Source organism: Onychostoma macrolepis, chromosome 18 (assembly GCF_012432095.1).
Source record: "Onychostoma macrolepis isolate SWU-2019 chromosome 18, ASM1243209v1, whole genome shotgun sequence".
Classification (NCBI taxonomy): Eukaryota; Metazoa; Chordata; class Actinopteri; order Cypriniformes; family Cyprinidae; genus Onychostoma; species Onychostoma macrolepis.
In genome coordinates, this window is record NC_081172.1 from 30,441,111 (window position 1) to 30,466,342 (window position 25,232).

The 25,232-nt window shown below is 36.2% G+C and overlaps 1 protein-coding gene across 18 annotated transcripts in view; it reads right to left on the reverse strand.

The window, feature by feature from the left end:
- gramd1bb (GRAM domain containing 1Bb) overlaps nt 1-25,232 on the reverse strand; it is a 182,377-nt gene that overhangs the window by 102,062 nt on the left and 55,083 nt on the right. For 15 of the 18 annotated variants that reach the window (XM_058751051.1, XM_058751050.1, XM_058751049.1 and 12 more), the window contains exon 2: nt 8,000-9,091. The exons of 2 other annotated variants lie outside the window; for them this stretch is intronic. In XM_058751051.1, coding sequence (XP_058607034.1) covers nt 8,000-8,403 — 404 coding nt within the window. In that variant the 5' untranslated portion in view covers nt 8,404-9,091. Of the gene's footprint in view, nt 1-7,999; nt 9,149-25,232 lie in introns of those variants that run through there. One more of the 18 variants, XM_058751036.1, reaches the window with a different exon arrangement.

The window sequence follows — 25,232 nt, forward strand, 5'->3', positions numbered from 1 at the left end:
TTTTTCTCTCTCTCTATCAGTGATTCAGTTTAAAGTATATTTTGTTTTCAGGCCATTAATTTCTGCCTTTTTTCTCTTGGTTCCAAAATTTCAGTGCATCCTTAAATTAAACTTCATCTTACAACATGTGGACACTGTGATGCAATTTGAAGCAGTGAAAAGTAACTGATTGTCTATTCTAGTATGAAGTACAAAAACAATCCCATTGGGCATGCTGGATCTCCTCATTCCATCAGCTGCAGGGATTTATGGGAGACACGCTCAGGTGCGTGCAGGTATTTGCTTGCGGTGACTATGGGCTATACACACCGACAGGAAACTCATATCTGCAATTCAAACTATGCAGGCAAATTTCTCATTTATGGTCAGTTGGTATGAAAGCATTTGACCTGTGTGGGCGAATCTTGTTTGCTTAAAACACTGGCGATTTAGCCTCTGTCTGAATGCGAGTTTATGCGCACATGCCTGAAGGACTGGACTTTTCTCAGAATGGCTCTTTACGTATTAGTTGCCTGCTAATTTGTGGATTGAGACTGGACGTGGCCTAGAACGCTTCTGAATCATTCATGACAGTTGCCTGTCTGATGCTTTGTGTGCGTTTTAACTGCTGCTGAAACAAAACCCCAGTGCTTTCAGGTCACAGGCTGACGTCAGACTAGGAACCCGCTGGTCTACAGCGAGCTCGTTCAAATGCCAGCTCACGAGCCAAATTCAGCCCGTTTCAAATGTTAAGTGGCCTGATGATGAAAATATATCATTATTAAACATGCACTTTAAACTCAAAAAAATCCAGCACATTGCACAAAATCCATACAAAATTTGATTGGCTTTTTTTTTTTTTATGAAACTTCCTCAGGCTTACAAAACATCAACAAATTTAAAATACATCTGATAATAATGTCAAAGGCCACACCTCCAATTACACAGCCAGTTAGGCAATATGTATTAAAATAAAATCTGCTTCAAGGCAATGATTTAGATTGTTTTTAACGTTTAACTGCTCGACTAACAAATGTAACTACAACAATATTTAGGACAGTATTTTTTTATTAAAAACTTTCAAAACAATCTGCTTAAAGAAAGTTGTATTTCAAGTGCAGCACACATGACGAGGTCAACATGGTGTAAATGTAAAACTAATTTTTTTCTCATTCCACTGCCTCTCTACGTCTCATGCTTTTCAATACAAACACATTCTGTATGAATATCCCCTTGGGACTAGCGATATTCTCAAAGATATATTTTCAGCTTTGTTTATCTTAACTGTTATCACTGGCATATTGTCAGCTTGTCTAATCGTCTAAACATTTGCTAATATTTTTATTCACAGTAGCAAATCCTTGATTACAAACACATGAAATCATGGTAAAACATTACACTGAATAATCAATAAAATCAGAAAATTACCCAGCCCTACAACCAATATAGAATTAAAAATGGGAAAAAGTTTGAATATCTGTTACAATGAAAAAAGCACATACATAATTCTACAATTTAATAATTTGATATCTTTCTTTTTGATTATTTGTAATGAGTATTTTTCTTTTCTCATTTTGAATTATTTTGCATGTTTTGTAAGCCTGAGGAAAGTCTATTGACCAAACTATTACTAAGCTAATACATTTTTTGCAGGTTTGAGTAGTGTGCTGGATTTATACTTTTTTTTTTTTTTTTTTTGCATTTATATCAGGCCCTTTATACCAACGGAAATACAGCACGATTAGGTCCAGGTGTATGAGGCGCTATATTTTTTCTAATTGCACTATAAATTGATGTACTGTAAGACTCGCACACCTCGCTCTTTGGTGCGCTTCAATGGTCAATCATTCTGTTTTGAAATCAGCATGTCACTATTACACTTCCGTCATGTCACTCTCCAAGCCAAAAAATAAACAATGAAAACTGTCAGTTCTGGCTAGAATGAAATGACAGGTATTGTTATGCCACAGACATGTAGCTGTAGTAAAATCATTCAGTGAAGAGGCACAAAAAGCTCTTAAATCAAATGTTCAGCACTAAAATGCAGGTGTAAACCGGGTCCAAAATATTTTGTGATTGGATTTGACTGCAGTTACAGTAAGCACAAATGAGCGTACTGCAATAGGCCTTCATAGTGTAAATGTCCTGGATAAGATCAGATGATCGCCTACTGATCCGTCAACCAATCACTGTGCATAAACAAGAGTATTAAACTTCGCTGGTTACGTGGTTTAATAGAAAATGTAGACATTTTGGAAAAGAGCATATAACCCTAACTCTGTCCCGAACCCTTCCCCAGTAAATGATGAGTGAATGATACCGCAGCTGAAATAACCAAGAGATAACAGAACAATGAGTGGAAGTCATCTGCTTTTAGCTACATTAGCATCTCTCCATCACAGTTTCCTCTGTCAGCACTGCTGAATCAGTGTAGTCACAGGAAGCCTGGAACGCCAGTGGGAAAACAGGTTCATGCCCGCTCTCTTCTTAATTACAAAACCCCTTTCAAAGACTTGCCAACTTTAGTCTGTAATCACCTAAAAATGAGCAGGATCATGTGACACTGAAGACTGGAGTAATGGTGCTGAAAATTCAGATTTGATCACAAGAATAGATTACACTTTAAAACATAATCAAATAGAAAACACCTATTTTAAATTGTGATAATATGTCACTATTTTACTGTAATTTTGATCAAATAAATGCAGCCTTGGTAAGCATAAGAGATTTCTTTCAAAACATAAACAATATCTCACTGGCTCAAAACTTTGAATGATAGTGAATAGATTTATGTATCTAAATAAATATAAATTCATCATCCAGCTCTTCCAATCAGATGCTCACTAAACAAGCTGACTACTCAGTTTAGGGCTTTCCCACAGACTTTAACCTTGCATTATGAGAACGATTTTACACCTACTCCCCTCCTACAGAGAAAAACAACTCTTATATCTAAAATATTAACAACATCCACAGAGTCTCTCAGCTGGAAGGTGCACACTTATAAGTTCCCCATGTCTTAAAATAGCACCAGAAGCTCTTATCAGAGAAAAGCAGACCGTGAAAGGTCTGGATGCATTTCAGCAGCACGACAAACCCTACGAGACGAGACGTAGCGCGCACAAGCCCAGATAAGTGACCTTACTGAACCCAGAATCAGATGTTATAGAATAGCACACAAAGATGAGGAAAGCAAGTGAGATACGAGAAGGAATACCTTAACTACTGTGCCAATAGTGGCTGTAAACTAAACCGAGCGTAAATTCAGTATTGTTCCAAAAGATGCGCTTATCTTATTTCTATTACAATAAATGGGGACTGAAGCCATCAAGCATTAAAATGGATGTGGAAGCACCATCAAAGTCTCATATGCTGCATTTCAAGTCTTCATGCAATAGATAAATGCTGCAGAATCTGAGTTTAAAAGGCTACTTTTTGCATGCTGCATGAGCACATGATCTGAAATACCAGCTGCTAAACATCAAATCTCAGTTACTGACCAACAAAATCATAGACACTTTGAAAACACCTCATTTTGTTCCCACCTTTCTGCTGGATGGATAATGAATGTGGTCTTATTTGGCATCATGGCAGCTTCTGAGTTTTTTTTAAGCACAACTGACACTTCACAGAGGAAAATATCAGTATATCTAGCATCTGTTTAATGATTAACCTGCCCTCTGTGTTCAACATAAATTCACCACATACTCTGTGTTTTGAAAAGTGAAAGAATTGAGATCTTGACACATTACGCTTATGATTTAGACAGGTGGACTGCTTAGGAATTGCTTAATTGCTGTGGCTAAAACTCTAGAGAGCATTTGCAGATGGTTTCAGCATGGGTGCCATAAAATCTGTCATTGACGGAGCAATGCAGTGTTGTCTTAAAGAGATAGTTCACCCAAAAATGAAAAAAATCTGTCATTGACTCATAGTTGCTAATAGCCACTAATGTTCATAGTATGAAAGAAAAAAAAAATACTACAGAAATCAATGGTTATCGGCAACTGCTACCAACATTCTTTAAAATATCTTCTTTTGTGCTTAGAAGAAGAAAGAAACTGATACAAATTTGGAACTAATTGAAGATGAGTTTTTAGGTTTTTAACCTCTCTTTAGGTGTAATTCATGCTGCAAATTCTACGTGGACCTGTAGCTTCACTGTAGTGAGAGAAATGACGCATGTACAAAATAAAAAATGCTAATAAACAAACACTGATGCTAATATAAAGAGTTATGAGTAATACGACATTTACTAAAAACACAACAACAACACACCATATGGAAAAAGGAACAACTGACATAAACAGGACAAACCGGTTATCTGGACTGTTATTTATGTAACACTTTGTTGGAAGAGTGTGATTTTCTCAGATCATTTCAAGAGCAAAATGTGTGCGTTGCTATACAGTAATTCAACGATTTGCATCACCTTTGTGCATTTGGCAGACACTTTTATATAAAGCGGCTTACAGTGCATTTATCAAACGCATTTTAGCACTTCACGTATATCCTGGGACCTTAATTTGTGCTACAGGAACCCTCAATTCAAAAGAATATACTCAGCCCATCAAATCTCTTATGATTAATAACTTGCATTTTGCTTCATCGATAATTGACAGAAAAGATTAAAAATGAGCATGTATTATATAACTGTACAGCTGTGCTTCTGCCATTCAGTGCCTTTCAAATCACATGTCTAAAAATGGAATAAAACATTGATGATATTTGATATTATCATACAAAGTGATATTATATGTCTTGATGATCATATTAAAGTACTACTGTATCAAAGACTTGATTCTGGTAATTAACTACTTTAAAACTCAAGGCAGATTCATCAAATCATCAACAGATGTATTAACAACGGGTGCTAACAAAAGCTGCAAAAGTTTCAATTCTTTACCTAATATACTGTAACGTTTATACAGTCAATGCTTTAATGTGCGAAACTAGCTGCCAGGATATTGAAGTCGGCCTCTATACATTCCTGTAAATCCACACTGCTGAAAAATAACAGAACACTTCACTGTGTAAGAAGCATAACATTTGGTGTATGACGACAGCACAAATGGTGCAAGGCGAGAGCATTCTGGGTTTATTATTGTGAATAATATGGGCACAGTGAAGCTCGTTTAGGCCTGTTTCACAAAAAACAAACAAAAAAAAAGACATTGAACAAAATGAACAAAATATAACGAACAAAAACATGAAATAAGAATAATGGGTTGTATTGATGTAGTTTTCTTCTGGCTTCACAGTCTAAAGGTCAGTGAGCACAATGCTGAGTCTCGTGTTTCCAGTGTTCAACCATATTAACATGATCTGATCTTACATCATCTGGTTAATATGAAACCGTGAAGGTTTGTCTGGTGGTCTTGCCTTGAACTTTGCACATTTCTGCAACACAAAACAAAAACAAATGTACATAACCCAAAAACAGCTAAATAAAATAAAAGTTGCATAACAACTGAAGGCGTTGTAAATTAATCTGAATATGCAGAATTGCACATCTGTGACTTTGTGAGTGCACATCAGTTAAATTGCTCCCATTATAATCAACAAAGCTGTCTTCACTGAAATCACCCAAATGCAACACTGCTATTAGACCTTTTCTACACCACACTTTCTCTGACTCCCTACTTTCACATTTTCTCCTATACTTCTGGTCTGAAACCGCATGAGCTTTAAAGGGACATCTCCATCACACAGGCAACACAGACTTTGTAATTCAATTTATTTTCCTCTCATTGTTTTAAATGAGACACAAAATTCAATTCGTACCACTAAATTACATTACGGGCTCTCCTGTAAAGAAACATTTATTAGTTTCCCTTTAGCAGTCCTATTTTGTTCAGAGCAACCTACAGCACAGCGTGCCGGAGACCCCGGATATAAGTGCATTGCTCAAGGACTCACATTCTGCCTAGAACTGTAACAACAATACAGTATGTAGCTGTGGCACAGAGCGTGCATATGAAACCTGATATGAAATGATGCAAATCATCAGAGGCAAACAAATATTGTTTTTAATTTCACAGTCGAATCAGTTTTTGTGGCTTCTCAATCTCCCAGTGCAAATTACTGTCAAAGCATCAAGAGAGGCAGAGACTCTGCTACTGTAACTCCACTGTCCCTCTTTCCCAGCTGGTGCTATTTGTGTGCTATTTGAGATATCACTATGAGTGCACACTATATATGATTGTTAAAGATGGCTTACCTGTGGCTAGTACTCTATCCTGCCTGAATGCTTCTTATGAGCCCCCAAAATTAATCTCACTGATGTTGCTTTCTCATTTGGGCAGGCATTGCAGGTTATTTGGTTTATAATCTCATTTTTTATTAAGTAGCCATGTAATAAGAGGGATAATCCACTGTGGGCTGCTCATTGTCATAAATAAACCACAACAAAGTGACCTAGAACCGCACTGGCCAAAACTTTATTGCAGTCAGCAAGTTTATTGCATTTCAGTTCAACAGTCAATGTGCTCTCTGAAGCAACTTAACAAGATATGTCATTCCTAAACCACAAAATAAAATGACTAAATAACATAGCTTGCAACAAACATATCTTACACTTAAAAAACATACATAAAATCTTTTAAAAAATGATCAAAATATATGAACTAAACAAATGAACAAATAAATAAATAATAAAAAGTGTCAGAAAAAATGTAAGTTCCATCTTCCTGAGGTCAGTGGGTTTAATGTTTTTTTGAGGGTCTGTGGTGAACACCAAGCTCGAGATACTTTCATATTTTACTTTACAGCATAAATTAATCAGTGATACATCCTTGTGATTGTTTTTAAAGCTTTTACTTGAAAAAGACAATTCCTAACAAGTGTTAAATATGACTTGTCTGGGACATTAAATGTCATCATGCAAACAGATAAAGTCATCTACTCACTAGTCTACTTTTACAGCCTCATTGTATATATGTATATATGATACATTATTATTAGTCCTGTCAAAATTAGCACGTTAAAACAGGCCATTACATTTTCCAGTTTAACAGCGTTAAAATTATTTAACGCCATTGACACAGGAGCGAAGCTAGGGTTGACCACCCACTCACAACTGTTGTTTCTGTCTCTTTTTACTTTACAAGAATTGCATTTATTTAGAAGCAGAACTTCTTTATGACCACATCAAACAGAAGACTTATAAATGTGTCCTTTAGCGACAGGTGCGAGTCAAACGAGCACGGAAACAGTACAGGTGACTATGAAGCTTCAGTAGAACATCAGTGAACTGCAGTCAGATGAGATGTTGTCAGGCCATATGTCAATAAAAATGACATATTTTTCTGTCCTCTCAGCCACTATACTGGGCTCGTAGCACATACTCTTCAATTGCATGCACAAATACAGCAGCGCATAGCCTATATCATTTCATATTAATGATATATTCATATTCATATTTCAATTAAACTATGAGCATGCGTGTCAGATCCGCATCACATTCAGCAGCGGCGGCTCTTAAAGTCATAGTAGCCAAATAACCTAATAACCCAGCTGGCTGTGATGTCTGTTCATCAAAGAACAAAAGAAAAATAAGAAATCAATAACTTTTGTAGCTTTAAGGATTCATCTACATTTAATTTAGAATTTCGTCTTGATAACTTTATTCAGTTTATATATATTTCCTACTTGCTGAAGGGCACAGGTAAATATGACATTTATTATAATGGATTTATGTGAAGATTGTTTTAAGTTCACTTAAATTAGAAGCTGGTAGAAGAGCTTATTTCTGTAATTATCCAAAAGCTAACTGAAAAATTTGTTTGGGTTTTTGTCGAAAGAATCAGGGTGATGCAAACGTTTGGGGTGGCCTACAAAAGTACGTCATCTCTGCACTCTATTAGAGCTAAGCCAAAACCTACATAATAAAATACTAAAAGCTAACGGGTATCTTCCAAATATTTAATGTCAGTCAAACTGTCCTAAAATAGGAGGACTTGGTGCTAGAAATCACCAGTTGTGACATAGGCTTACTAAACCACATGTCTGAAACACCAACCTGCTCTCACTGCCTTGCTCCTTCCTCTCTCGCACCTTCAGCCACTTGCGAAGCAGGAAGCGTTTGCGCCGGGGCGAGGCGCTCGGGGTGGAGCTGTTCGACCAGGCTGCGTCCTCGTCACTGGATGGAGTGATCTCGATGGAGGGCAGCTGAAGGTACTCTTTGGATGCTGAGCGTGATCCGGGGTGCCGCAGCAGCCCGTTCTCAATTCGCTCCCGCTCGCTGGGCAGCTTCTTCATTCGTCTCATCTTAAAGCGTCGGCGCCGCAGGGTGGGGGTGGATGAGCTGGACCAGACGAGGCTGTCGTGACCGCCTCCGCTCCCACCGCCCTCCTCCTCTCCGTGGCTGGGCTCGTCCCGGGGGACGTGCACCTGGAGCGACGGCGGCCGAAGGGTGTCCGTCATGCTCCGAGCTCACCACCCCTGCCTCTGTGATCACCGGTAAGATGCTAAACGGTTACTTCCCCGCTTCCAGGGCAGGTAAGAGGCTAAGCGGGGAACTGTTAAAGATTCAAGAGGAAACTGAGGTGTTAAGTTGAACTTGAGTCCTCCAAGTGTTGTCTGAATGCCAGGGCACTTCGATCAAAAGTCGATCATCTAATCCTCTTTGAAGAGTCCTTTCTTGACGATCGATTGAGCTCTTTCTTCTTGTTTTCGCTGCACAATTACCCAACAAAGAGCACTTGATGGTGTTTGGGTGGATGATCTTGTGGAGGTGAGTGAAAATGACAGGAACGTGTGTGGCCTACAGCCGTATTAGATGACAAAGGAAGGCTCTTTTCTCCTCCCAGTAGATGAAACATGCATAAGGGGCGGCTATCGGTGTAACAGTACTCCAGGACTCCCCGTAGGTCCGAGACGGACTCACGCACATGGACACAAGCATAAACACTCAGACTATGGAATTGACCTCTGTGTTTGTGTTTGTGTGTGTGTGTGTGTGTGTTTGTTTTGTTAAAGGTGCCAGGATCTCTCTCCTGAGTACTGTCTGGTTAGCCAACAACAAGGAATTGTGGATTGGTCATGTTCCTGAGGTTGCTGTTCCCACAATGCTCTGCATCTCAGTCTTCCAGCACGTACAGCTGCCCTCAGCCTACAGATTGGAGTAAGGTGATAGGATGCCAGGTAACTAGGACACCAGTGACTGAAGATGTAAAGTTGTTTAACACAAAGTTATTTTTAAAAATGCATGCGAAGCCACAAACAGTCACAAGGACACATTTATAAGCAAGACACAGCAAGATGCACCACCAAACACACAGATGAATCAGCAACCCCCCCTCCCCCCCAAAAAAACAAAAAAACAATCACAGTAATTGTGATAGAGTGCACAAACATGCATACAGTACTCATATGAACGCACACTGAAACTACACACTGAACTGGGATGTCTGAATGAAATACTGAATGAACAGAAAAACTAAAACCAAAAAAAATCCAGATTTAATTTATTCTTTCTTTTTTCTAATTTATTTAATTTATTCTTATCAGTTTCAGTATTGTCTTAATATATATATATATATATATATATATATTTTTTTTTTTGCAAAGCATGCTACAGAACTGTTCACAAAAAAAGTAAAAAAACAAATAAATAAATAAAAATAAATAATAATAATAAGTCAGCGCTGATGGAAGCACTTGTGGAAGCACTCCAACGTGTAGCACCGTTGCGCTTCGGGCGTCCCAAGTTCGAGACCCGATCCTGTCCCTGTCTCTCTCTCTCCCACTTCACTTACTGTCTAACTATACTGTCCTATCGAAATAAAAGGCATAAAAAGACAAAAATAAATCTTAAAAAAGATGTATACTGTGTAAGATGTATAAGATGTATGAAATAAAAGTATATAAAGTAAGACTATACTTGCAGATAATATAATACTAATGACATAAAAGGCCCCTTAAATGAACTTAAATAGAGACACTTTCATGACTGCTTAACACACGTACGTACACTTTTCAAAAGTACGCTTGAAATAATGGCAATTAAGTTTTACTTTAAAGTTAAGTTTTAATAATCATTTATCATGCTTTAAAGAAATACACTTATTTTGATTTGTTGATTAAAATACTAACGCACATAATGTGTTATTACAAAAGTGTAAAATATATTTAAATACATACAAGTTTCAAAAGAAATGGCAATAAAGTATACATTAGTTTACCATAAATGTTTGTCAGTACATTCAGCAAAACCTATAATTCAAATAAGTAAATATGAAATTACATTTAAAGATGTACTTAAGTCCTACCTACAGTAAGTGGATCAAAACACTCTTAAATTCAACTAATTGCATTTATATTTAATAAACTATAATACTATTTACATTTAATTGTAAATAACATTCAATTAAGTGTCTGAAAACATTACATTAGGTTCACATTTAAGTATATTATTTTAAAGTATATTATTCCCATATAATAATGGTTTATTTAATGGTAAGTCTTCTGATGTCATATGTTAGCTTTGTGTGAAAAATTCTTGTCTACTTCAGCTCCCAATCGCATTCACATTCCCTAATTCATATATGGTTTGACGTCAGTGGTGCTGAACTGCAGTTGGTTCTTGCTCGTCTCATAACCAAATATTTTACAGCTTTTTTTTTTCAGTCAAATATTTAAATTCCAGCCTGTTTCTCACAATGTTAATTCAAAAGACGTGAGACATTTGGAAGACTTTTTTTTTTTTTTTTGGTCATACATACAGAGTTCTGGCATGAAACTCTAGATGGCAGTCCGATAGGTCTAACCAATCTGACCTAATGACATCATTATCACATGGCACAGCTGATTGGTTTCTCCTGCATCAGTAGCCAATGAGCTCACTGTTCAATATTCAAATACCTGGCTTTCGTTTGTTGTAGCAGTTTGGCAGCGCACTTCAGAAACCTTCCCCTTCCCCAGCTCCACCTGTATAGTTCTGCTACGAGGTGATTCATGTCTGCTATAGGGGGTTATTCATGTGTGTTATATGTGCAGCAGCAGTATTTCTTACATGCTCACAACAGCATGTTGTGGATGTATTGGCAGTAGCAAGTCTCGGTAGCAGCAGCTGCAACGTAGCAGATCTATTCCGCCAAGACCAAATACATTAACATTGTCATGTACATTACCATGCCAATCCCTCTGAGAGTTGTCATGACAGAAATTTAGCTAACTATCTCCTTCAGTGTTGCACAGAAGAAAGAGTGCCATATGGATTGAATTGACTTGAGGGTGAGTGAATGATGAGTATTCATTGTGCTTTGGAAAAGTACTGGGAATAACCTCAAACTGAAAAAAGCACCTATATTTAAAGCATGCCACTGCGGTCTAACTATAAATCATCAGAGATGTTTATTCATCACAAACTGTAAAATGATTTTATACTACAGGGACAGTGTTTAGCTGAAGATGAGAGCGATAAAGGAGCAGATAACGCAAACACCAGCCTGACTAGAGTAAACAGCCCAATGAGAGTCATATAAAGAGGCCGCGGGCCAAACACCCTGACCGCTGACCCAGTACTGAGAAACTCAAATACAATCCAGTTGACATCCAATATTTAAACAATCACTTCCACTAAACTGCTCTGGCCTACGGCACACAAAACCAAAAGCCATACTCCAAATGAAAACAACCAACATCAGTATCTGGTTATTCAATCTGATTTTTAAATGAAGCAACTATATCAATATACAAAATGTAAATGAGAGGAGAAAATTTATAACGTTGAACAATACCATTCCACATTTCTCCGCTGCAGAACAGCAGGAAGCCACTGTCAGGTTGCGAGCGAACTGTTATGTTGACAGATAGTGACAGGATTGGGTTACTTTGAAATGAGAGGCTGTGTCATTGTGTCAAGACAGACACTCAAGGCTATCGCCGCTACATAACCTCGCTCTCATTAACAGAATGACACATATTATTCTCATTATTACAATATGTGTGAACTAGAGGTGAGGAGCTGCTACCTATGGTCATACTTGATCACTTTTCAAAGCCAATTCAAATCATGTAAACCTGGCAGTAGTTTCCAATGGAGCTGTATATAATTTGTAAATAATGAAAGCAGCTCATATAACCCATCCAAAGGATAAATTCAAAGCAGGGTTATTATAGTTAACTAAAACCATAAAAAAGAGGAAGATTTTTTGGTACTTGAAATAGACTAAATAAAATGTTATAAAAACTAATTAAATAACAAATATATATATATATATATATATATATATATATATATATATATTATTCCAGCTAGTTGTCAAGGAATATTTCTAAAAACAATGAAAACTATACACATATTTTTATATACATAATACATACATAAATAAATAAATTTTACAACAAAATTACTAAAATGTTAAAATTAAAATGGAAATTATACAAATAATAATTCAAAATATTAATAAAACTATAACAACTTCTCAATGATAATAAAATAACACAGCTTGGTTGTCTTTTCAGCATTATAGAATATACAAAAATTTGCCAGAAGGACAGGATAAAATTTCTTCTTCCTTTTGCCTGAAAGACGCAAATATGTTTGCTATAAGCAAAATGAATATGTGTGCTGGCAAGTGTACAAAATATACATGCAAATGCAGTCAGAATCAATGTTTGTAACAGTTTTCTCAAAATGACTCAGATCATCGTCTCTTTTTATCGTTCAAACCACAGACTACTGAGTGTAGGTTCCAGGTGTGGAACACTCTTTTGTAACAAAACTTGTAGTGTGCATACCTGCCAGCCAATCAGAATCCAGTATTCAGACAGACAATGGAATAAGGATACATTACAAATGTACTATTGTTTTACTTCAAGTAAATATTAATGACTCGTGTTGTATACAGAGATTTTAGTCCAATCAAATGCCCTCTATCATCATTGATAATGATCAGAAATGATCAGCAAATCAGCATATTAGAATTATTTCTGAGGACTGGAGCAATGATGCTGAAAATTCAGCTTTGCATCACAGGAATAAATTACATTTTACAAAATATTCAAATACAAAACAGTTATTTTAAATTGAAATAATATCTCACAATAATCTTCTTTTTTTTCTGTAATTTTGATCAAATTAATGCAGGGTTGGTGAGCATAAGTGACTTCTTTCAAAAAAAAAAAAAAAAAAAAACCCTGCATAAAATTGACTTCATACTTTTGGTGGCAGTTACATTACTATTTTCTGTTGTTGCTGAGACTCTTTCATATTAAACAGTTCAAAAAAACATTTGTCTGATTCATCAGTGTCTCAGCAATGGATGCTCTGCAGTGAGTGGGTGCCGTCACAATGAGAGTCCAAATAGCTGATAAAAACATCACAATAATCCACAAGTAATTCACACCACTCCAGTCCATCAGTTAACATCTTGAGAAGACTAAAGCTGTGTGTTTGTAAGAAATAAATCCATCATTAAGGCATTTTAACCTCAAATCATTGCTTCAGGCCAAAATAGGAGTCCATAATCCATAATAACGCTTCCTCAATTTCCTGTTGTCTCTTACATCAAAATCCACCAAAATCCTGTTTTGGCTCATAAACAGTGGTTGATCTGTGCATGTTTCTCTTCATACCAGACCACTTTTTCACAGGAGGAAGTTATGGATTATGGATTTGTATTTTAGCCGGAACCTAACCCTAACTCCTGAATATATTCAGGACTTCGGGTTTTCATGATTATAAAAACAAGACTTCTAAAATGTGTTATAAATATGTATTAAATACATAGTTTGGATGTTTAAAAGCTAACATATGAAGGACTTGTGAAAAGATCTCCTGAATCCCCTTATATGGAAACATCATATCCTGTCAGTTGATTTTGCATTACAAGCTGACAGCCTATAAATCCAAATAAATCATTTACAATGAAAGGAGAGCCGATCTTCCTGCTGGGATCAGAGATATATCAAGATGCTGTTAATTAGAATATGAAGACAACAGCTCACATTACAGACATCCTTCACCAGAACATAATAACTTCAACAGCTTTACATAACCAAGGTCATGTGGACGGGGAAAAATAATATTCACCGATAATAACATAGCTAATCTGAGTAAAGTCCTGCCCTACATGATTACAGGCATTCGGGAGCACAACAATATGCATTATAATCAGAAATGTTACATTACCAACGTTTGCAAATGTGTTTTCGTGTCATGTTAATGGCAGTTTCTGACCATACTTTTTGTGCAAAAACGATTGTGATACGAGATTTATCTCATCAAGCTTTTGAATGTTGAAGCATCTGGACAGTTCATTCTTCACTTTGATTTTATCTGTCGTTCTCTACACTCTAGTAATGATTAGAGTGTAATCGCAGAGTCAGATCAAACCCTGCGCCTGAAATATTTCAGCTCTATTAATGCATTCGTCGACATCATGAGTGATTTAGTTTTGTTTCGTAACCGGCACGTGTGTTTCTCTGTGGAGGCTCACAGCAGGAGTTTGAGGAAGGTTCCCCTCTGATTGCTGGAGGGGCCGTGTGATGAAAGGCTAGAGAAAAAACATTCTGCTTGATGTGATGTAACGCCCACAGAGATGTGCCTGTAATCTCACTTGGATCCCAACAACTCCTCACCAGCGGTCCAGGATTCCCCTTCCCTCCACTGACTGAGGGCAACTGCTGTATGATACTGAGGGCTACTCATCTTCACTAATTTGGCATGCTATAATTAGAAATTGTTTGATGTTAGATGAGACATGACGTATACAGACACAAGGGACATGTGCCAGAACCTGAACTAAGCAGAAAATATGAATCACAAAGCGTAAAACAACAATGCTTTGAACAGAAAACTCTTCAGGTAAAATGCAGAGAAACCACCCGAGGAAAAAATGTAAGAAGACGAGATGCTGAAGAAACTGATAAAAGAGGGAAAATACTTACATAACCTACACTACATCAGTCAAGCTGACCCTTTGGATTGTCTGTAATATCTGTCAATGACACTTTCTGGGGAAAATGTCATGTACAGGTATCCAAATATGTCCACTGGAAAATGTAATTTAGCATTGTCAAATTATTTTCGTAACACTTAAGCACATTCTCCCCCAATTCTCATTACTGAAAAGCACTGTCATAATTGTAAATAATATAATGTAATATAACATAAAATCTAAATGATAATATTTGTAATGTAATGTGAAATATTATACTGTCATATAGTAAATGCAAAAAATATCATTTGTAAATTATAATAATTGTACTGGAATGTGAAAAGATTGCACTGCCACAAACGTAAGGCAAAACATATAAAATATATTATAATGATATTATTTGTACTATAATGTGGAAAAATCATACCATCATAAATGTAAAGCAAAAAATACCGTCATAATAGTAACGTGAAAAAATAATATATAATAAATATAAGTTGTAAATTATAATAATTGTACTGTAATGTAGAAAAATAGTCATAAATATAATGTAGAAAATACACTGTAATGCAATATGTAAAATACAGTACTTGCACTGTAATGTAAAAATGGTCATAACTGTAATTGTATTGCAATGCAAAAAATATCATATAATTATATTTGTACATTATAATTTATGTATAGTAGTATCTGTTCTTTATTCTACTTGAATGAATGAATAATTTCAGAATAATTCCAGATGATTTTTCAGGATAATTCACATTACTGTAATTAGAATTTTGAGACATCTGCATTGTTCTCCTTTCTGTTCTTCTTCTGTGCTGTCTGCTCTCAGTAAGTGCAGTCTAAGTGAGGCTGGAGTAACAGATGCAGTGACTGCCGACTCACAAATAACATAAAGGTGGAACGTGTAAAAACATGAAGCTTGAATTTCTACGATGGCAAAATTGGTTAATGCAATTAATTAATGTTTTAAATTGACAGTCATACACGTAGCATGCCAAAATATTAAAATTAAATACATTTTATGTCTTAAAGCATAAAAATGAAATACATAACATAAAAAAGTAAAACAAAAAAAAAATGGCTATGAATGAAATGAGAAGAACATCCACACGTTTATTCCCTTGTATGATTTACAGTGCTTGTTTCTCCAAAGTCCCATATATCTTTTCAATAATGTATACAGGAAATAGGTTTCCAGACACAAATGTCCATTCCAAGCTACAGTAGTTTCATTTCTGTTTATCTGTAATGTTATGTCATCTACCGTGTGTAGAAATTTTAACAAGGTGGCCTGGAAAACCTCCCAGCAGGACACAGACACTGAGACGAGAACACAAGCCAGCGTTTCATTTGCTGCTTTATTCAGGTCAGCATTGTGCGCGAGCGGACGGGCGGATGAAACGATCCATTTACTGTAGAGTCCCAGACACAACACACACCCCCCTCCATCCAGCACACTACACTAAATCATCAGCAAATCATCACAAGATCACAAATAACACGGCTGGTATTAAATCCAGCATCCTGTGCATTTTATTATGAGTGTAAACTATTGTAATATACTTATTTATATTTATGCCTCTACGATAATCCAGTGCATAAACACCCGTGTGCTCTGTGCAGTTTCTACTGTCACGTGTTCACTGTCACAGTCAGGTCACACTCTTAATGTACAGCGTGCCTCTTTCCGACATATTATTTTAAAGGGGTGGTTTACTGCTTTTTTTCTTTGCTTGATTGTGTTTATGGGGTGCAATATAACATGTCTTCGTGTTTCGTTTGTTAAAAAACACCTTATTTTTCATATATTTCACCTTTATTGTAAGCTGCTTTCTCCTCTGTCATTTGAACGACCGGTTGACTTCCTGATTCTCTGAAACCACTCCCTCAGAAACAGGCGATGGGCTCAGATTGGTTAGTTGGGCCGGTGTGTTGTGATTGGCTAAACTGCGTACTGCACATTGTCCGGAAACTTCATGCCCATTACCTTCACGGGCCACAGTTGCATGTGCTCCGGTCAAATGTAAATAATGGTGTCAATATTGCTGTATCAGTTTGAGCCAGAATCAGACCCAGAAAGCGGTAATGAAGAGAGTCGAGAAGAACTTCCGCAAGCACGGCTCTTACAAAACGTTTCTGAATGGAAGTTTGCTGTTGTGATTACATATCAATTTTTGAAGTTCGTACACGTTTGTCTTATACACACAAAATAGCATCGAACTAACTGGCTACTATAACCAAACAGTGTTGGCTTGTGTTTAAGTTCTTGATCAAATCGAAAAATTACGTCATAAAGTACACATGGAAAATACATTTACAAAATTAGTACATAATTACAAATTCGGGTCCAAAATGTTTGTACGCGTTTGTCATAGACACACGAAATAGCATTTAACTAACTGCTACTAAAGCCAGCGTTGGCATTTGTTTACGTCCTTGATAAAACTAAAACATTACGTCTGAAATTATACATGCAAATACATTTAAAATTATGAAATCTTACTTACAGGTTGTGGCCCAACAACTGCTGCCTCTGGTTTTAAAGTTGTAACTGCTCCATGTTTTAGTAATAGTTTCTGTGTGAATCCGGCATTGAACTGTCTTCCGTAAAATGCGCAGCACAGAGAGCTGAATTAGGATTGTAATTGTCAGGAACATAATCAAACATAAATTTTAACCATTGTTGACGAACTACAGCATCCGTAGGAAGCCCGAACACAGAAGACCTGACAGCTGGGTGAAAATAACACCGTTTCGACGGCATGGCTACAACTCTCCACTATAACTCTTCCTCTTCGACAAAGCCGCAGAACATGGCCTTGCCCCCTCTTTGGCATGTTCCGGAGGGAGGGGTTTGATGGGTTTTTTACGTATGCAACCCGGGAAGTATCTCGGTGTAGTCCCATAGGAGTCGTTTTTGTAGGCATTAAACTTCCTGATTTTTAAAAGACGATATCTCCGCTTGCGTTGAACTTTCAGCGCAGCAACTTTGCAGATACTGTTCATGCACCAACAGCAACATTACACACTATTTAAAATGAAAAAAGTGAAATCGCAGTAAACCACCCCTTTAAGGAGCGTGAGTTTTGACCGTTGGCAGGACAGTGAAGAGGTGTAGTCAACTAGACAGATTTCTTCTTCTTACTCAAGACAATAACCCTAAAATAATGGCATATACAGTGTACCGGTGCCTTCAAATTCAGAAGCTGACATTGTGTGTTTGAGATCGATTTGGATGTAAAGCCATTTGGGTGTGAATAAAATGGACAATTACATAATCTTCATTCAGTAATACAGACAGTATATGGTAGTAATGAACACCCACTGCATTGTTTTTTATGGGCACTTCAAAATACTGTGAATGATTCCCGGTAACTTATTACTGTTAATAAAAAACAAAACAAAACTATATAGTCACACAAGAGGAGGTAATGACTCCATCACACTTTGATTTGATATGATTGGTTCATACAATAAATCCCGCCTCTTGTTTTCGAGTGCATTCCATGCTTGTGAATCAGTGTGAATGAAAACAATGATGGAGTTAATGGGAAGACTAATTAAAAAGTAAGTAAAAAACTCAACCACTTAGATATCACAGCTTTATGTCAAAATAAAACTTAAAATGGACTAAAAACATGATCTGTGAGGTTTGTGTGTGTGTGTGTGTGTGTGTGTGCGGTCATTCTATGATTTAATATTTATTTTCAAACATTTGTTTACATTCATACATTTTCTCATTTCAATCTGGATTAAAACATGCACAGAAAATATTTCTAGATAAATTTAAAAATGTTATGATTTTTTATTATTGTTCAGGTTGCACTATTCTTACAGTGTAAGAAAGTACTCAGTAATATAAGGTTAAGGTTAAGCTTTAAGGGAAGATTTAAGTTTAGTTAAAAAGTGTTAGTTATTAAAGTGTACTGTTTTATTTTATTTAAGTGTTCGTGTTTTCTTTTTGTAATTTGTTTAGTTTATCTCTTCAGCCTGTTTTCGTAATTTTGTAAATCAATACAGTGATAAGCAATTATCAGCAAAGTGCTACCAACTACACATAACAACACCGTGAAGAGCAAAGGATGTGCATTAAGTGTGTAACTGATGCTTTATCTATATATTTTACTCTTGCTGCTACAGAATAGTAAAAGTGTCAAGCACGACTGCTTCATAAGTGCATAAAAAGTAGTTTTATAACTATTCTTCATCAACAGTACACACAATACGTAAAGCTAAATAGTACAGTTAACGTTCAAAATAAAAACTCAAAGGTGCTGTAAGTGATTTTTTTGGAAGAGCACACAGAAAATGCCTCTTCCTGACAGATATCACTGAAATACTGTAGAAATGTTGTAAGTGATTTTCAGCTTTTGCGGATATGTCTGTGGCCGCCCGGTGGAGTTTTGAAGAGAATGGTCTACGAAATTCACTGGTTAAGTGTGGCGGAAGTTACAGTATCTCATCATTTCAAACAACATGCTGACTGATCATCATTTAGCATCTAGCTGCATAACATACACAAGTCCAACAAGTGAAATCGTTATATTAGCACAGACACCTGTTCACACACAGCTTTGCTCTGAAACTCGGAGAGAAACACACAGAGAGATTACCATGTGCCAGTCGACAGCTGGGAAGAGCTAGTGTTACAAAAGCAACAATAGCCTGAGTGTTTGTGTGAATGTGTGTGTGAGAGAGAGAGAGAGAAGAAGCCCAACTGAGACTGAGACATTCTGATACACAATCCCTGCTGTATTTCAAAAACAAAATGAAATTTCTTCATCTACAACATGAATGGCCTCCTTAGTAGAAGTGAAAATGAGGGCTCACAGATATTTCCACACAAAAATATCCGGCCCCTTAAGGGCCCCTTAAACCTGCTGCTCTTAAACCAAGTCCACCATGCTGGATCATGTCCACACCATCTAAAGCCTACAGGTTTCAATAGAAATGAAATTATATGAAGTATATTTCAGTTGATCATAAATGCTTGTGAGTACATTCAGCAGTAACTTTAACCATATTTCAAAGACATCAGAAGCAATTATGATATTACACATAAAGCTGTACTTAAAGTCTTACTTAGGTGGGTTATTTTTTATTTATTTAATATAAATGCAAACTATAATTAATTTCCGTTTAATTGTAAGTAGCATGCAAGTGTAAGAAAACATTACATGCAGTTCACATACAAGTATATTCTTTAAAATTATTTCCATATAAAGTATTATTTTTAAAAGTATACTGATATGTTTCATGAGGGTATGAATCAACTGCACAAATTTGATTTGCTAAATATGTAAATCAGCTTGTTTTTACAAAAACACTATATCAAACTAAGGCTATACTTATAGTTTGGACCTGAAATACTGATTTAAGCTAAATGCATTAATTATTAGCTTACTTATAGACCACAAAGAAACAGTTGCCCTTGCTATGTGCACTGGTCATTATAAAGAAACATCTGACTGATGAATGCTGCAGCGACCAATCAGAATCAAGCATTCCAGAGAAAATGCTTAAATACACAACTAAATGCGGCAACATTTCCTGCTCCTTGGCATTGACCACAAATGACGTCAGAGAGGGCTGACAGTGCATGTGAATCTGAAGTCTGCAGCCAGACTGTGGCCCCATCTGACTTTTGTTATCACTGTTACCATCTGTTTGATCCACTCTCATCTAAAACTTTCTTACATCCGTTTCCACATATCCACAACAGTAACCTCCTGTTACATCTCAGTTTTGTCTTTTAAATCTCGCGTACTCAAGTAAGCTATGCACTAATATCTACAGTGCATTCCTCCAAGGCAATCTGACGTTCAGCATCCTTCAACATCGTGAGGAAAATAAACTGTAACGGTATCGCTCTTACCTGCCGGGAAGTCCAGCGCGCGCGCGATCCAGATGTTATGATTGACAGCCCGCGTAAAAGAAGTCGCAGCATATTAAAACTCGCTAAAAGTCCGTTTCTTCATGTCAAACCGACCCGGTGAGCTGGCAAAATGAGACTGTGAAAACTGAAAACTATCCGCGCCAGGGTTACGCGGTTTTAATGCTCTGAGCGAAGTCCGCAACTTTAGACACAGCACACCGCGCATTCATTACATTATTCAGTCCCGTCGGAGCGCGGAGGAGGAACTCTCAGGCTGGCGAGCAATCACTGCAGCTCGGAGGAGGAGCTGAGGAGAGCCGTTAGCAGACCACCGTACACTGACCTATCAGTACCGAGCGCGTGCTGAGCATAACACCGCTGACTCTGCCCTCCGTTAACCCTTACCGACAGACACCGGTGTCAGATTGATGCTTTATGAGTTTAACCAACTTTATGAGAGCCGAACATAAACTAGACTAAAGCTTTATAGCATGTTTCAAAAGTCAAAGATGGTTCATGACATTTGGGGGCATAAGTTACAGAACAATTCTGCAAGCCGTTTATTTGGCTTTGTTTTATTGTATTGTTTAACAATGTGTTCTTGCTTAACCTCATGAGACCCTGCGTCCTCATCTATTTTAGTGAATTTTTCTGAGACTATACATGCCACATGACTTTCTGTTACAAAACAGGACGTGGATTTCATATGTGTCCTCATATGAGGACACCGGGACTAAAATCAAATTTATTACGCATTTTGGGAGACACAACATATGAACAAGGAAAGAAATTATATTTCAATATTCTATGAAATATTATATATTATTATGAAAATCTCGTCAATTATTACTCCCATTATTACACTTCCTTTTTTTTTTTTTTCATTACATGTTGCCCCAAAAGCACATTTATATGCAAATTAGATTTAGTTTACATTGTATATAATGAGAAAAGCCGTTTATGGCCATTTTACACACATTTTGCAGAAAGAAAAATGGTATATCAAATCATTCTGTTATAACATAGTTGAGAATCATCTTTATACAAAGTTTGGTAAAAAAATAAAAAATAAAAATAAATCCTGAAAACTAAAAATGTATTGGTGATTTAAAAAATCAGTTGTTTCTGCCCATGCATGTTCATTCATGTCTTTTTATTTAAAAAAAAAAAAAAAAAGGAGTCCATTTTACATTTTACATTTTTTTATGCACTAAACAATGTAATGACATGAACAACAACAACAACAAAAAATCCTAAAACTTTTTCCCGGGTCTCAGGAGGATAAAACAATCATAGAAAGCTTATTTCTATGCAAGTTTACTTCTGCCACAGAAGATGATGATATATATATATATATATACATATATATACTGTATATATACACACACACATATATATATATATATATATATATACACATATCATCATCTTCATGTACTGCATACTGTATATGTATATGTTACATAAATGTTCTGTGTGTGTGTGTGTGTATATATATATATATATATATAGGCCTGTGTGTGTGTGTGTGTGTGTGTGTGTGTGTGTGTGTGTGTGAAAGGAGCCTTAATGTGAAAAGTACATTTTCATCTTATTGTTAAATATAACCTTGAATATAAATTGCATCATTGACCATGCATATCATCTAGAGTTGTAGGTCAAAGAACAAAATGTGATCAATATTTCATAATAGTTGTCTAAGCAATGACAGGGCACCATGTACTGCACTGCTGCACAGTAAATGACTATAGCAGTAAAATGCCAGGGTGTCGCTGAGGTTTGAGCCCTAAGTGCAGAAGCTCAGTAGGGAGAGTCTGATATATGACATGAGACAAGAAGAAATGGAGGAGACAGCTTCATTATATCCCCATGCTATATTACAATGTTAGCCAACTAGAAGTAAGAAAGAGGATTTATGTAATATTAAGTATTCCTCCTAAATATATACTAAATGAATATTTGTAGTTGTATTTTGGAAACTGTATAAGCTGCCTATTTATTTATTTATTTTTATAAGTGTAGTAATTCAATATTTGCGTGAATATTTGTTATAACTTCATAAACCTGATGCCGTTTGAAACAACTTTTCTATGGTGAATTCTATCTATTGGCATGAATTTTTGCAAATAATCAGCTATGTGTTGGGTCTTTCATGCCAAAGCTTAGCAATCGCTGTACTTAATCATTGTAATTAGCGTCACATTTTTCACTGAAAAAAACATTTTGCTGCTTAGCAACAGGCATATAATTAGCGTTTTGCTAGTACACTTGCTTTTCCAAGTTGTTTTTATGAAAAGTGCAAGAAAGCCCAAGATTCAGGTTGTTCGCTGCTATTGCATATTCCTGATTATGCCACATTTATTTATGTCCTAATGTTGTGGGGAATGAACATTCTTTGCATTCTCATTATGCAGGGGAAATACAGATAAGAGTGATTAAAATGTAAGATTTTGTGGAAATTGTATACATATAAACATATCCTTACATAAATTTTAAAAAGCCTTTGCCTAAGTGCACTTTTTCAGTTACACAAACATTAATTTTAACTTCATAAGACATACATTCATATGTTTATCTAGTACAGTGTGGAATATATATTTATAATTTATTGTAAGATTACTTTATGCTGTTCAGTTCCTTACTGTGGGTAAATATAATTTGAATAAAATAAAATGAAAGCAACATGTAACATTAATGTAAGAGCCTCTACTGTGCTATATGGAGGCATTACTGTATGTCTTTGACACATTGTTCATCATTGATCTTCAGCAGTCTCCTTGTCTCCCTTTAGTTCACCTAGTATAGACATATTGATCACATTGACTGCTGTTGCAGAGGCTTTCTATTTAAAACTATCACACTCAGCACAGCCTACGTTAGACGCCGAACCCATGAAAAATGGCACTCAGCTGAAGGTCGAGCTTGTAATCTTTGAACAAGGAACAAAAATCTAATTGATTTAAAGGAATAGTTCACCTACAAATGGAAATTTGCTGAAAATGTCCTCACCCTCAAGCCATCCAAGATGTAGATGAGTTTGTTTCTTCATCAGATTTGGATAAATGTAGCATTGCATCACTTGTTCACCAATGGATGCTCTGCAGGGAATGGGTGCCGTCAGAATGAGAGTCCAAACAACTGATAAAAACATCACAATAATCCACACCACTCCAGGCCATCTATGAACATCCCGTGAAGCAAGAATCTATGTATTGGGAAAAACAAGATGTTTTTAACTTTAAACCATTGACTCCTCTATAATATTTCTATAATATTTCAGTGAAAAAAAGTAATCTTCTCTGACTCAGGAGAGAAATGTGCACAGATCAAGCACTGTTTACAAGTTAAAACGGTTCTAAACAAATATGTGGGTGGATTTTGATATGAGAGGACAAAAGGGGATGGACTTTTTCACTGGAGAAAGCTTATTATGGTTTAAGCATTATTATGGATTATGCAATAGTTTCTTACCAACATGCAGCTTCACAAGCCGTTAATTGATGGTGTGGATTACTTGTGGATTACTGTGATGTTTTATCGGCTGTTTGGACTCTCATTCTGACGGCACCCATTCACTGCAGAGTATCTATTGGTGAGCAAGTGATGTAATGCTAAATTTCTCCACATCTGTTCGGATGAAGAAACCAACTCATTTACATCGTGGATGCATTTTTGGGTGAACTATACCTTTAAAATCTTTCATATGTAACTTCTGAATAAAGTACATTTATATTATCACAATGTATCAAAGTATATTAAAAAACGGGAATCAGTTTGTTTTCTTCCTGAAGAAAAGCCACAGCTGTTACAACACTGCAGCAAATTAAACTTGAAGGTCACAAACCTGTTGAAATCTCCTGAAATGTCATGAACGGTCTTAAAATGCATTCAGCAAAAGAGGACATTTTCAGTAAATATATTACTGAGATGATTTTACTAATATAACAATGCGACAGACCAGCACCAGATTAAACCTCGAATGCAGCTACAGTTCATATTCTTTCCTAAATCAAATAATCAAGATGCTTATGATTCCTGTTCAGAGATAATTTCTCATTTATCCATGCATTTGCATAATTTCCCTGGTTCATTTAAATTTACTGTCTGATTATTGTAAGCATCTGTTTTGGTGAGAGATATGGATAAAACCATAATGGCAGTCTAATCACATTTCCTGTTAAAACACAGACGAGCTGATTAAAATGGAATGAATACAAGAGAACATGATTAAATTAAATGGTGATTATGAACAGATCAATGAGCCATCAAAACAGTCAAAGACTAATCATCGTAAATCAAGATGATTTCTGTAGCAACACATCAGTGGATTGGTTTTTCTTATTAATTGACTGTCACGATTGTAATGGCAACATCAATTTTAAATGCAAAGCAACAAATCTCATAATTAATCCCCAATTAGACATTCTGTATAATCATTCTTAAAACAGATTTTAAAAATAAATCAATTTCCTTTTGGAAACCTGGCA